At 39.8% G+C, this 15384-nt stretch overlaps 1 protein-coding gene across 1 annotated transcript; it reads right to left on the bottom strand.

Annotated features, from left to right (window-relative positions):
• LOC137124427 (microfibril-associated glycoprotein 4-like) lies at nt 1-5303 on the bottom strand. The gene is made up of 5 exons (XM_067499345.1): nt 5185-5303; nt 3123-3320; nt 2527-2623; nt 1682-1849; nt 1-1060 (listed from the first exon to the last, which is right to left on the bottom strand). Exons 1-5 carry the CDS (start codon nt 5191-5193, stop codon nt 789-791), a joined length of 744 nt encoding a protein of 247 aa, XP_067355446.1. The 5' UTR covers nt 5194-5303; the 3' UTR covers nt 1-788.
• Nucleotides 5304-15384: the final 10081 nt, after the last annotated feature.

The following is a 15384-nucleotide window of genomic DNA, read 5'->3' as shown; positions in this document are numbered from 1 at the left end:
TTTTTTTGTTTTTGCTTAGTTTTTATTTCCGTGTCATGATAAATGTCTGACCCAAATGACATAACAAGAACATAAAAATGTACGTCATAGCATAACGTAAATTAAATGTTTTTTCAGACATATGCGAATTTTTAATTTGTGCACAGGATGGCAGAGGAAGTCAACACATATCCTATCAATAAAACAATCCCAACAACAAGAAATATTCTTTTCTTCGCATTACTGCAAAACCTGGAACGTTGCATATGTGGTTGCATGATGCAGGTATTAACGTATCAATTTCTGGAGGCCAAATGTCCTCTGACTTTTCCTTTGGCGCCACCAACTGGTTAAAGTTCTTCAGGTGTGAAGATTTTTAACACTTGAGTGACGGATTGGCATCATAATATGCAAAGACAATGATGATGCCATGCCACCACTGAATATGGTCAATAATAAACATCAGCGTCAGAGCTGCTTATTGCATGAAACGACATTAATATAAATTCAATCTAAATTACTACTGCAAATGATAATAAGGTTGAGGATTTTTAGGTATAATAAAAGTATAGCCATATAATACATGGCCACAAAATAAAAGACACGTCTGCAAAATTAAAATCAGGTACAAATTGAGCGCATTAGAAGCGTTAACATGACTTTTACGGAAAAAATGTTTCACGCGTTGGTGTTTAAACTCAATAGGAAGAACTCAGGATTTTGAGAAGATGCTTCCCCAAATCCAAAGCCCTCCAACCTGACGGGATGTGAAGAATTTCCACAATCCCCCTAATCTCCAGCTAATCAGGCTAATCAGTACATGAACACTTAGAGACTGATCTGATCTTCATGGCGATAGTTTTGAGCGAGTAGTTCCAGTTTTTCCACGTTTGCCAAATCACATGGACATTCTCAAATCCGATGGCACCGTGAGGCGCGTACATGCCGGTGGGATTCGCTGTGTGGCAGGCGTTGTACCAGAATCCACCGAGGTAATGCTGAGCGCAGTTTTTGTCCCAGTTGTCCTGGTCTTTGTCGTAGGTGGTGAACTTCATGGAGTCGTGACCTGTCAAACTGTCACCTAGACAGACAAAACACTGTTAGTGGAGGTGAAACGTGGACTTACCTCCTACTACCATCCAATACAGCAGCTCTGCCATGCTGGTGCTTCACATGGGTACTTCAATGTACAGTACAGTGGAAAACGTTTCTTCTTTGAAAAACCTAGTATACATACAGTATTATTGTAAAAACTTCAAACACTTTTAGGGACTGTAGAAAAACTGTAGTGGGGAAGAGAAAGAAAACTGGGAGTTATGTGCTTTTATTCTGAAGGGATATTTATTTTTATTTTATGATGTTTATTTTATTTCAGCATTTCTTTGGTTTTAGGGGTTTTGGCCACAGTTCTGTTGGTTGTTTTTAGTAGCAGGTACAAACAACCCATTGAACAGTTTTATCTGGCAGCTTGTTCCTGGTTCACTAATTTGGTGGTTTTATCATGATGTACTGCCATTGGGGGTTTCTGACAGTCCACAGAATTACATTCAGACTTTAAATATTAACTAATAATAATAACTGGACTAAACATTATTTAAGGGGGAACATGTTTAGAAACAATTTCCATCAACAATCCTGTATTAATTTTTAAAGACTCTTGGCGTTGACATTGAAAGCCCGACTTCCACACAGTGACCCTCACCCGCCTCTCCTTTGGTGAAGCTGCCCAGGTGAAGCTGGTAGCCGACCTTCTCAGGATCAATTGAGAAGGAAGAGTACTGGGCGAAGGCCTTTCCTCCCTCCCAGTCCTCCATGTCCACCCTCAGCTCATTCTTCTTCCTCATAGTCAGCAGGAAGATGTTTTCCAGGCCTAAAACACACACACACACACACAAGCACACAAAGGTCTGTTTAATTCTGTTTAACTCCTTTTTTAACCTGATCTAGAGAACATTTTTAATTTTGTCAGGAATTTTATTCGAAACAGCAAACTCACCACGTCTTCATAAAAGTGGAAACACTTCATAAATGTGTGTTACAAACTTACAATAACAACACAATACTCACAAACATATACATAACACAAGGGGAAATTATTTCAGGATGAATATGAGAGTTATTAATAAAAATGGTTCATAATCTAATTCCTCAATCAAACCTGGATATAATTATTATCAGACTTATTCACTTAGTAAAATCCAGTAGTCGTATCTTCATAAACATTTTAAGACGGTTGCCCCCTGAGATTTATTAATATCTTTTCCCTGACACAGCACTCAATTTTTTTCTGTCTGAAATCACAAGTTCCACCTAAAATATTTTAATTTTCAGCATACGTTTTAGCCACCTGATGAATTATAGACTAGGTCTCATTTTAGCTTTGTGTAGTTCTCTAGATGGAGGATATTTAAGCTGCTAAATGCTCCATTACTCTATGTTCACCAGCTAGTTTCTAATTGTTTGTCTGCTAATTGTTTGAGTGGAGCGTTAGGGGTTTTTCTCTTTTTGCACCAGTAGAAAACAGTGTAGACAGTATCTGTAACTCACCGAGCCAATATTCCCCAGCCACATTTCCAAATCCGGACTTGTAGCTCTTCCAAGGCCTGTAGAAGTTTTCAGTCCCGTCCACTCTCTTCTGAATAACCTAAGAGGGCAAAAGAAAGGTTTACCAAACATAAGTAAGTTAGATACATTTAAAAGTCTTAAAAATTATTCCAATAATACAAAATACCTAAATAATGTGGCATCTTTAGCTGAATAGACTGGAGACAATAGAACAGCTCAAATCAAAGCAGTTCACATGAAGAATTATTCTTCACCATCAGTACAGTGTTGGTGTGGTTGTAAACTCTCATATATTTGCATTGATTCTGAGTCACGGTTCTGCTCTTATCTTTTTAGCTCGGATTTTGGTCACAACCAGCAACTCAGGTAAATTGCTAAACGCCTCTTTGTTCTATTCAAAAATAAATTGACTGTTTTGTTTTTGTGTTTTTTAAAGAGCAGCTGGAGAGAAAGTTAAGATAAAGTGCTGACAAAGGCATAAAAAACTGTAAGCCACAAACAGATATTAAAAAAAAAAACAAATGGTTTGAAATATTTAAAATGGCATTTATAGTACAAGGTCTGGGTTCTATACTGACAGTCCATCTGCCTCCATCAGTGTCCATGTCACAGTAGACATTCAAGGGAGTGATGGGACCTCCTGGATAGATGGTGTACACCCCACTGATGTTGGTGTTGCCATGGTGATAGATGTCATCGCAGTCGATAGGCAGGTAAAACTGGGAAGCGGAGTGGACTGAGGTTGCAAGAACCAGCACAGCTTTAAACAATCTTACCTGGGGAAAGAAAGCGTTGAAAATAATATTTATTTAAATCATTTTCTACAGCGTTTATCTGCACCCTTCAGGTAACGGCCGCGAAAGGTTCATCGGCTGCCCTTCTCCTCTACTCTCGCATTTGTTATTTGTCGAAAAGGAAGCGGTTGAGCCAGTAAATGACAACCTGAAGATTCCCGTCAGCTGCAGCATTCAGTGATTTCACCTCATTTTATTAAAGCAGCTGAGCAGAAACGGCCTTCAGATTGCACATCCTGTGTGACCTGTTTATAATGTAGTTTAAATGACAAATTTAAATTTAGAATTTCCCTTAATATATATTTAGAATGTGTCTTTGTTTGCGTCTGTCCATCTAAGTCCAGGGCATAAGAAAAACAGTTGATAATACAGTTTTCTCACTCACTTCTACTGTTGTCAACCAATGCTTTTGTTTGTTTTTGCGGATCAATGACTATAAGATTATTACTGTCACCTCAGTAAAGGGTAATGTATACAGATGTCTGTCTGTCTTCCTTTTTCTCTATGAATGTTTTTTGGGGGTAGTTTTTCCTTATCTGGTTGGAGGGTAGAAAATGTCACTGTATTTTGCAGATTGATTTTTTTAACATTGAGCTTCAGCTTTTTGTCACTGTATAGAAAAACAGCAGTGCATCTCATTATGCTGTTTGTGCTTTACATAAATAATTTGATTCAGAGAAAATGGGATCTATTCTCTTTTTTGGGGGAATTCTTGAATTCTTGTAGATTCAGCGCCCTGGTCTGAGTACTTTGTTTTCTCAGAGTTAATATTGAACTTTCTAAGTAAACCTGCATTGGATTTAACAACAGTGCAGCAGTGGACATGTCAAACTGTCTGTGAACGTATATTAATGTTTCCATCACAACAGTAGTGGGAAAAGTTCACTTACTTAATTCACTTACTTATAAAACCATAGTGAATACATTTTCTGTTACGTGTAAAAGTACTGCATTCCAAATGTTACTTAGCTGCACTGAAAGTGCCAAAAGAAAAAGTGCTCTTTATACTGAAAGCTCATTTAATGATTATTTAAAATGTTTTAATAATGCATTAATGTGTTTGTGACCTCTATGTTTCTAACAAGGGAGCTTAGCGACCTGATGAGCACATATTTTGAGTGTAATTATAATTTGAATTACTTTATTTACTGTACAGCTGGTTCGGCGGTGGTTTTTGTACTTTGGATGTACTTTATTGATCCCCAAAGAAAAGTGCTGGTAAATTGCCTGTAGCTGTTTGTTGATGGGGTTCAGAGGTCTGACATCTGAAAACAGAGAAAATTGGTTCAACGGTGGCGATTGTTAATGTGTAACTACAACTAACTAACTAACTAACTAACTACACTATAACTATACAATATTCTCAATTCACAACACCACCAAAAATGCCTTGGAAAATATTTTATTAATGCCATATTTTAGATGATCCTTTTTTATTATTATTAATAAAGGCAACAATAAGGAAATTAAATGTTTAGAAAATTTAGATCAGCTTTTACAAAAACTCATAGATTTCAATTAATCAATAATACAAACTTTGAGAGTAATTCACTTAAAAGGCATTTTTCCCATTTGGAAAACGTTTGTATTAGAGTTGTAGTTCAACATTATGTTTTCATAGGTTTTCAAAAGAAAATACATATGCTTCCATAGATGGCACTAACAGCATTACTAATTATGGTAATTAATAACAATAATGACATATTCATAAAGATCATCAGCTCATGTAAGAGTTGGGACTATTGAACTTTTTTACTAACTATTTTACCTGCAACACAATAATTTCAATATGACTATGTTTTGTATCTGTTACAAACTTGCAGATCTGCTGTGGCTGAGCTCTTACCTGCATCATGCTTCTGGAGAGGAGGGGGTTTGTCAGGTCAGTGAGTCCAAATAAACACAACAGGGGAGTTTTAAACTGTCCGCGCACAGCGTGTCTGCACAAGCATGTGACACGGACAAGCTTTGACTCATAGTGTTTTATCAGCCTATCATTGATCTGGGTTTGATTATAAATAGATGTTCTATTACACAGTTCCACATAAATAACATATTGTTGTTGTTTTTTTTGTCATATTGTTTGAGGGAATAATTTGAAATTGAACAATTGTGGGACACAAAAAAGGAAAAAGAAAGAAAGAAAGGAGACGGGACATACACTGTAAAAACAAAAATCAATAATACCAATAAAAACAAGGAAGGAGTATGAAGCTCAGACACTGAAACATCGCAAGGACTGGTACGTTTTTAATCAAAGGAAACAACCTTTAACTTGTTACATCCATAGCACATCGTCAGTCAATGCTTAATAAAAACAGTTCAAGATTCTTAATAAATGCTGATGATGCTGTCCTGATCAGTTTATTCTGGAGTGATACTACAAAGCATTCAGGAGAAGGAGGTGGTTGCTGGGCTCTGTCAGAGTCATTTCAATCCGAAGGCACAGCTCAGACAGAGAGAGCTCTGTGTGGGGGTCACGGGATAAAACCTCGTGGACTGTGTGGCTCTGCTGGCTTCACCAGACCAGTGAACCAGTTCTTTGCCTTTCCGTAGTCAGTTGGTTGGAATGTGGCACAGACTCTTTGCTGGTATCGAACCAAGTGCTGCGTAGGTCAGACAGGTGAGGGCCAAAAAGACCAACACATGGCCAATGTGATGACATTGCTCTCTCAAAAACAAACCGGTTGTTAAAAAAACAACAACTTCGGCACCAGCCCAGAACCTCTTTTCTATTGACGGAGAAGAGGTATCAGTGGTCTCGTAGATGAGGGAAGGTAAAATGTAACCCCACATCGATCGGGACTGTTCCTCGTACACGCACCTACAGTCACGAGGGCTTGGCATCGATTGTTATAATGAGATGTTTTGATGTTTTGATTTCATGAGTCATGATTGAGGCATCAGAGAAGTACACCCGCCTGCATGGGGAGGTCTTCACACATGTCAATCCTGAGGGGGGGCTAGTAGAAAAATCTGAGGGTTACAGAAGTAATTCACACTCAGCGTTGAAGAACCAGAACCACTTACATGTCGAGATGTCGAGGTTTTGACTATTGGCCACTGTTGCCATCCCAATAATCATGCAGCAAACATGGTTAATATAGAGAAAAATCCTATCATATTCTGTAGTATCAGTGTTTTCTGTTTTTTTTTTTTTTTTTTTAATTTGAATTTCCTGTCTGCACCTGGAGTGACTGGGTGCACCAATGGTATGTTCAATTTTAGGGAAATTAGTTTTCACAAGTTTTCTTCTAATGTTTCTTTCTCCTCTGATCTTAGCAGAGTCAGAGTAGAGTCGGTAGCTGCTTGGCTTTAACAACACAGTTACTGAAGGTTGATCTCGAACACAGAGAGGAAATGAAAGACAAGGTCAATGAAAAAATTGATTCTTTCCTTCTCATATATCTCTTCGTCTTTTCTCTGTCTCCCGCTTTCAACTCAATCTCTCTGTCAGACTTTTGGTGGTGTATTTGTTCGAAGAGAGAGCGTCAGCGGGAGGTGGAACCACTGGTTTTCTGCCAGATTTTGTTCTTGTCGACATATAATCCATGTTAATAAATGGCTCTTCACAGTGTAGCCGGAGGGAGTGCAGGGAAAAAGAGAGGCAGGCAGAAAATAGGTTTCTTTCTATGAGTGTGTCAGAGAGAGCTATCAACAGCGCATTTGCTTGGCCAAAAATATGTGGACACCAGATCACTCTACTCTCAGGTGTTTGGTGAATTCCATACATTAATGCTTCTAAAGCGTCACTGAATGTTCTTGCTTTTACACTGCAGTGGTTTCCAGAATATGAACTTTTCAAAACCCATCAAGGCTTCGGCTCCCTTTTCACCCCCGTATTTCCGCTGTAGTTTATAAACAGGGTTGTTTCAGAAACAGTATATGCCATTAAACGGACAAAAGCGCGAGCAAATCATTATTTCTCTGGGCTGTTTTGTAGGTGAGTGAATTGAGTGGCTGTGAGACAGACAAGTCATTTTCCATGAAGGAAGTAATTTTCTTCCATTTAGGGTGATCATGCAATCCTGTCTCCTCAAAATTGTGTTTATCACATAATGTGCTTTGCTAGTTTGTGAGGAAATCTAATTTCTTCCAGGGACTTGCTTTAATGAAAATGTTTCTCTCTGGAGAAGTTGCCTCAGTTTTCGCAGAAAAACAGAGCTTCTGGCCACTTGGGGGCAGCAGAAGCTCCATTTCCTTATCTACTCTTTTTATGCCAAAATCCGTTTCTATCTTTTTGTTTTGAGCACTGCCAGTTGCCATCCACGTTCCACACATCAAAAAGCAAAACTTTCACTTACCGAGCAGTCGTGTTTGTCCATACTTCACCTTGGCCCTCGGGTCCGTGCTGGTGGAAATAATGCTAGCATGATACTGAACACCATCCCACTCTGCTCCGCCAAAGCCTCCCTCTCTGCTACACTCTGCACAGTACTTCATGTTCACTTAAATACCACACAATGCATTTTATAAGTACAGTTTGATGAGACAATGTCTGAATGAGACGTCACTGCTCCTTTCATACATGAACTCAGTAAAATTAAATGAAACTGTAAAGTTGTGGTGCAGACAACCAGAAGGAATAATGAGACAGCGTATAATGCAATATATTTTTATAATGTAATGTATTATTTATAACATTTATAAAAATCTTTCTCAACCAAAAAAAATAAGAATAATCAAAATGTTCCCGTTATTTTAAATGTTTTAAGAACAAAATGCAACAGAAAGTGCAGTGTGTGTTTGAATATGTGCTATCACGTATTAGCAATTGCTGTGCTCCCAAATTACCACACTCAAGGTCAGAGTGTGTCACGGGGACCATATGTCCACTGTTTTTAGCTCTCCTCCTTCTGTGCCAAAGAGCCTGGGGTTGAGAAGAGTCAACGTCTCCTGCTCTTGGTTGCTCTTGTGAATGAGCAGCTATCTTTGCGAATACACACAAACACTAACAGACGTTCCTCAATGAAGTCACAAGCTGCAGCATGTCCCTGCACCACTGGATGGCACTGCTCCGCCTTTCTCAGCGTCCTGTCCCCCCCGATCCCTCCCTCCGTGTTGCTCCTTTTCACTCTCGCCCTTTCCCTGCGTCTCCTCATTTTGTGTAGGAGGAAGATTAGAATCGCCAGAGAGCACAACGAGGATTACCAGATCGATATCGGAGACAATCTCTTTCTCCCATCTCTTTTACATGGCCTACCCCCTCCATTTGCCTCTCCCCTCTGCCTCTGTCACTCACTTGCACCCTCTGCTTAATTTGTGTTTTCACTCCCTGCCCTTCAAGTCTCTCACTGCTCCTGGGTACATAACGGAAAAATGAGAGAGAAAAAGAGGGGAGGCAGATAAGACAGACATGCACAAATAACGAAAGAAAGAGACAGATACAGATGTGAGAGATTGGGGCAGAGATGAGATTTTGTTTCCTTTCACTCGGCAGATACTATTGAATCACCATGACCTGCTTACACACATAATCACAAAATGCAGTGCTGTTAATTCATTACACAACTCCAAACAGTCTGAGCTGGGGCTCATGGGAGAAGCGGCATAACCCATTTCATACATGGACATAGCTGAGTGGTAATGATAAAAACAGCTGCAGGTATTTGTCCGTCCTCTCAGACAGACTGAGGCCTGAGGACACAAGAGAAGAGGAGAGACTGAAAAGACAGAAATAAATACAGGTGCACTGATCCATATACAGGTTTTAAAATAAGAAGTGGAGCCCAGGTGGCCTGTTTGTCCAGTTTCGGGGGTCCACAAGGAGCTGGTAAATGAAATCCTACAAAGGGGAGATTAGTTAATAAACTCAGGTAAACACTCATAGATATAGAGGTGTTTCTGTTTGCGTCTGTATGTATGAATGCGTTTGGAACCGAGAGAGAGGATGGCGAGAGGAGCTCATCTTTTATGTATGAGTGTTTGTTTAGCTGCACTTGCAGCTGTGCCTGGGTTACTTCCCCTCTCAGTCACACACAGCTGACTAATAAACCCCCTCGCCATGTTTTAACACACCACCCAATGCACTGCAATTAAAAACAGACTGAATGTCAGTATATTTGTTGTGTGTCACCTCCAAATAATAGCTTAAAATAAAAATAAAAAATAAAAATACGTTTGGTGACTATAGGTGAGTCCTAAGAACATGAAAAAAATCTCATTAGGTTTGGTGTGGCCTTGAAATTATTCCTCATGGATGGATTTGCATTTGTTTGTTTGTGCATCAGGTTTTGTGTGTGAACAATGTTTGTGTGTGTCGGTGTGTGTGTGTGTGTGTGTGTGTGCATGCGGCCAGCTTGTATCTCCATTGGACACAGGAAATGGTTGTTTGGTCAGGAACAGATGAGTGTGAGGCACACTGTCCCAGGCAGAACTCAGGAGGTGCCAGGAGGTGGCCATTACACTCAGTCACACACACACACACACACACACACACACACACACACACACACACAAACACACACACACACACACACACACGTATAGTGGTAAGTCTGCCAAAACTCATTGCCATATCAGCAAATCCAAATAACGAAAGCACTGTTGTGAGTAACACACACACATGCAGACAAATTAAACATGACTTTTTATGTATATGTGTGTGTGTGTGTGTGTGTGTGTGTGTGTGTGTGTGTGTGTGTGTGTGCGTGAAGCTCATTGATATGCGCAAGCAAAGGCGTATTATTGGTTCCTACGGGCTCGTTTGGGGCTAATTAGAGAGAGTAATGAGATAAGAGGAGTGGGAGAGGGAGGCGATGCTCTGATGAATGTGGGAAAGGGGGACAGCATCTCAATGAAGAGACTCGGAGGGAGGGCGAGAGATCAAATTAGAGGATGAAAGGTAACATGAGGGAAGGTAGCTAGGATGGAGTAATGCAGAGAATCAGTAATGTGGGCTGAAAGGAAACCTTGGCGTCCAGCGGGTAAATGCTAACAACAAAGTACATCATTTCAGCCACGCTGCAGACATATTTCTGCTCACTTAAACTTCAGTTGTGAGCTTAATCACTCTATTTGCAAGTCTGCCTCCAGTACTTAACACAGAGAGAACCGGCTCCTCTGAGTCTGCCTGCATTCAGCTTTCATCTGTCAGATCCACAATCAGAACATTTATTTGAAGAGAAAACAAAAGGAGTCAATTCAGGGGGAAAAAAGAGACATTTTGTAGCATCTAAAATGATACCAAATGCCGAAAGTTAAGGCTTGAGAAATGCACTTTTTATCGGCTTTCTTGCCGACAGGTGGATGTGAAAAGTGAGGAGTGTTTGGTGCAAATTAACTCGTACGTGTCTGTCTGCGCTGGAAATGTGCCAATTTGAGCTAAAGATTAACTGTGATCCTGGAGCGTTTGGAGTCTGTTTATAGACACATAGAAAAGAAGAAAAAAAGGAAATGAAGGAACGACCTGATTTGGCTGTGACTAAAATACATGGGAACAATGTCCAAAAACTGTCAGTAAACCGGACCATGTTCACGTGGAACACGGACAAAAATTGCATCTGAACAGCAGAGATGATGGATCACTCAACAGAGGAGCAGCGTTCCCAGACAGTAAACTTCAGCTGCAACGCTCCTTGAAGTTGAATTGACTCGGAAAGTCGGACGAACCAGAGCAACCCTAACCTCAAAATCCAATATGGCTGCCTCGCTCGAGCAGAGTGAAATTAGACTGTTTCTTAAAGAAAACTGACAGTTCATTAGCTCATCTGTTTTATTTGTCTCATTATAACAAAGCTATAGTGACTAGAACCAGAGCCCAAGTCTGGCTGGAACTGGTATTGTTATGTTAGCGGTGGGCTGTCAGGGAGACACAATTATCAAAACATTTAATAAAAATGTTTTCAGACAAATTCAAAAGTGGCTATTTTGGCTGAAAAAAGTCCATTTTGTTGACTTACTCAGCACAAATTATACGTGACGTGTATGTTAAATGTCAACATATTTTCATTATGTTAAAAAATTCTAATCCATTTGCAAAAAACTTACCCACGAAAAATATTTCCATTTTCAAATTAGTAACTAACAGGGAAATAGTGTGGAACTCGTTGACTTGTACAGATGGTAAATTGGCTGCATACCCCTACAGAGTTTCCTGATTTGACAGATATTATTTTTTTTTGTTTGTTTCCTTGCTGTTAAATGCTTACAGTCGGGTTTATTTCACAGCTTGAAGCTCGACGGTGTGAAATTCATCCTTTTCTTGAGTGGCCTTCATGTACAGGTGGCCTCTATCAGGGTAAAACAAACACTTTGTGTTTGTGCAGTTTGGTGAATCCAGCACTGTGAAAATGGACAGTGCAGGAAGCGCAGAAAGAGCGACGTCCACTTTATTTGTTCAACCACAACCACAATCCTGTGTGTAATTACATTTTTGATATCCATAATTGCATTCGTCCTAGTCAAAATTGTATGTATGGTCTTATTGGTCAGAATGGTAATTAAAGATATCCACAGTCATATTGTTATTATTAAAACTCTATTTTGGATTTCACTAGTCAAAACTACATTTAAGATTGAAATTAAAAACCAGCCTTTGAGCCTTACCAGACATCACATGCACTATCATCCAACACTGTTAGAATTTTAGAATTAGTTTTTTTTACCCGCAGTTGGATGTTGGTGGTATATACAGGGTCTTTTGCGTCACTTACGGTAATTTTAATAGCAATAGATTTCTATAATTAACAGTGCTTCTCCTACAGGCTGTTGCCGTACTTTTCGAGTCTTTGGCACAAAAAAAACGACCATCAGCAAAATGAATACTTCTTAGTTCCAAAAGGGACCAATCATCAGTGGTTAATTATCTGAAAAATGCTGAAAAAATGACCAAAATCAAAACACAACCATGTTTGTGAAAACTGACCCTGCAACAAGATCCCCACAATCAGGTGAGAGCAACAATTAGACATTTTAATCATACTTTATCTTTGAATGTGTGTGTGTGTGTGTGCTGGCTCTGTCTGCTGAATGACTGCCATAAGTGGCAGACACAGCCAGCTGCCAACACACAGTAACCTTAGCTTGATTTAAGCCTGTATTTTTGAATTTTTTGGCTAAATAACATTTTTTTGTTTGTTTGTTTTTGTCGCAGTGCATGCATGTGTGAGGTAAACTGAAAAGCCATTTTCCAGAATGAATGTAAAGGGTCATTGCTGGGAAATAGATTTTATTTTTGTTGACGCGTTAATGAGTTGAATTTGTTCCTCTGCGACATGGTCTCCACAAACGTTAAACACAAAGTAGGGCTGTTTTGTTTTATCATAATGGACAGCATTGCATTTATTTTGTACATATTTCCTTTCAACGTTTTCTTTTAAAGGAGCAAAGATTAAGCAGAGCCTCCATTTGAGTCTACATGTATGATTGGATGGATGCTGACTAAACCCTGTCAGCGCTGCATAGAGAGCTTAATGTATCAGGTAGGTGAAAGTGGGAAATATATTTACAAGGTATTACTAATGATTTTTCCCGAAGTTGGCCGTAGCTGATAATTTCGAGGATACACAGAACAGAAGATGAAGTAGCTCAACAAATGAATCCTGCATTTGGCCTCCTTTTATCCAAAGGTCCATACAATTTGACTTGCAGAACTAATGGCACATAATGCTGTCTACCATTATGGTGAAATAAAAGCTATATTTAGTTTTTATTTCCATCAAATGTCCAATATTTCCTCGCTTCTAGCTCCAACTTTGTGAAGACCAGTTCCCGAGAGAAAGAACTTGGCTGTTAAATGCTCTGCTATGTTCTCCAGCTGGTCTCTATCTCTGCTTTTTGCTGCTGGACAGGTTGTGTACAGTGTTCATAAAAATTGGGTTAAAGTGTGGAATGTTCCCAAAAAATGGATAAGAAACAAGGTTTGATATTTACTTACTGTATGTGTAACAATTTTTAATAATTTCATATTAAATAGTCCCTTTACAAATTGTATGTATTAGTTGTTGATGCACACACACACACACACAGACACAGACACACACAAACAATGTGGTGCAGACTAATGCAAATCTCAAGATAGCTCATCAAAAAATTAAAATCATTTTGCACTACTGTTTTCCAGTGAATCACAGCTTTATTTAATAAATAATGCAGCTTTATTGTGTTTGGTAAATAAAGCCGGGATGAACAGGGGAGCGAGTAGTGCTCCGATGCTGGTTATGAAGCAGAATAGTGATTATAGAATTTAAACGCATGCATGAAACCACTTTGTTTCTTAACTCCTGCAGCACTGCTGATTTACGTCGCCCCTAACATGACATTCCCAGTGCATCACGGATCCTCAGGCTCGGATGAGTCAATTCCAACCTGAGCAGCAGCATCCCTGCACACGACACGGCCAACCAAACATCAACTAGGGTTTTTGTTAGGGGTCTGGGTTTGTACAGAGGCCCCCTGCAGAGATGATCCAGGTAACAGCGAGTGATAAAAGCTCAGTCAGTGTGTGTGTGTCTGTGTGTGTGTGTGTGCCTATTAATAAGTTGGGGTTTACCATGGGTAGTGCAGTTTGTTTCTAAATGGCTGGTCTCCCCTTCCCCAATATGCTCTTCTATTAATAGAGTAGCAGACGAGCCCACATGGAACCCGAAGCCTCTATTTTCTTCATATTGTTAGTTAGTTTCCCTATTTAATTCCATGTTCAAAGAGTAAAACTATCTGCCACCTCCCTGACCCCATCACCCCCACCCCCCTCCTCCTTCTGCAACCCGGCCGTACTTCCTTCGCAGGCTCATCTTTCAGCTTGAGTCATTTAAAAGGCTGATCTCTCCATCATTAATTAAACATGATCACAGGCCATGCGTCTCTGCATCGACATGCATTTAGGCTGCACATTCTTCTCCCCCTCCCCTCTCTCCTCTCATATTTATTTCTCATCCGAAAAGTCTTACTGTCTCTCTCTTTTTTATTTGTTTGTCTTTATTTCCTCACTTTCCTCTCTGCCCCACCCCCCACCCCCCCATCCCCCCTGAGGTGGTCTCTTTTAACAGCAGTAAATTATTCATCAGGCTGATATCCACCCAGGAGACAAAAGCCAAAGGATAGATGGACAGGCAGAGATGAATAAATAAACAGGTAAAAATGATATATCCGGCATCGGTTTCCACGCCAAACAGGGCTGTGTTTGTGTGTGACTGCGTATCCCTGTGTGGGATTCCGGCGGGTCTTCTGGAGAAGCACTATCGTGATGCGGAAAATTGGAGCCAGCGATGGTGATAGATGGAGAGAGGGGAACCTTGCAGCAGGGACTGTGCCAAAACGACTGGGGCCTCGCCAAAAACAGCAGGGAGGTGGCCAAATAAAGAGCAGGGGGAGACGGAGGGAGAGAGAGGGAGAGAGCGAGAGGAAGAAGGGATGGAAGTAAATTCTCAGGGAGTCTATTCACAGTCTGTCACTGCAATGTGAATCCAACAATGTGCTCACTTGTGTCACAAAGCAGAGTGAAAATGTGTGCCAGCTTGTTATGTAACATGTCTGCAAGGATAACATCACAAACTGCAATACCAGACATGAGGTTTACTGTGTGCAATAGGCTGCAAAGGCACAGGACATTTACACTAAGCTAGATTGACTCCTGGATAACAGGAAATGACAGGTATTCATTTCCTAAATTTAATGCAAGTATCGCTGAAAGAGCTGTGTGATTCGGTACTAATTAAAGGGGAAAATTTTCCGTTCAGTGTTTTAGCACAGCAGGTTTAGTTGCTCTATAGAAAAGAACTGTATGAGAGCAGTTTCAATCTTTACTTGAAGGTAATTTGAGCTGGTTTTTCAAGGATTTTTCTCCAAGAATTAACAACTTAATAAATAAAAAAAGTGTACTTTCACCCTATCATCAACATTAGATTGTTTTCTTAATGAGTAGACTTTTAAAAAATTAAAAGCCCTTCAATAAATAGGGAAAACTAACAACATTTGAGTAAACGTTTCAGTGGACGTGTTACATTTTCACTATTAGTTTGTCTAATGACACTGGGGGAGGTGTTATTTATGATAAATGGCTATAACATCTTGTATTTTGTTTTTCCATCACCTCCTCATGTTGTGA

This window comes from Channa argus, chromosome 3, assembly GCF_033026475.1.
Source record: "Channa argus isolate prfri chromosome 3, Channa argus male v1.0, whole genome shotgun sequence".
Taxonomy (NCBI): Eukaryota; Metazoa; Chordata; class Actinopteri; order Anabantiformes; family Channidae; genus Channa; species Channa argus.
The sequence above is the reverse complement of the archived record's forward strand: the minus strand, read 5'-3'. Positions and strand labels throughout refer to the sequence as shown.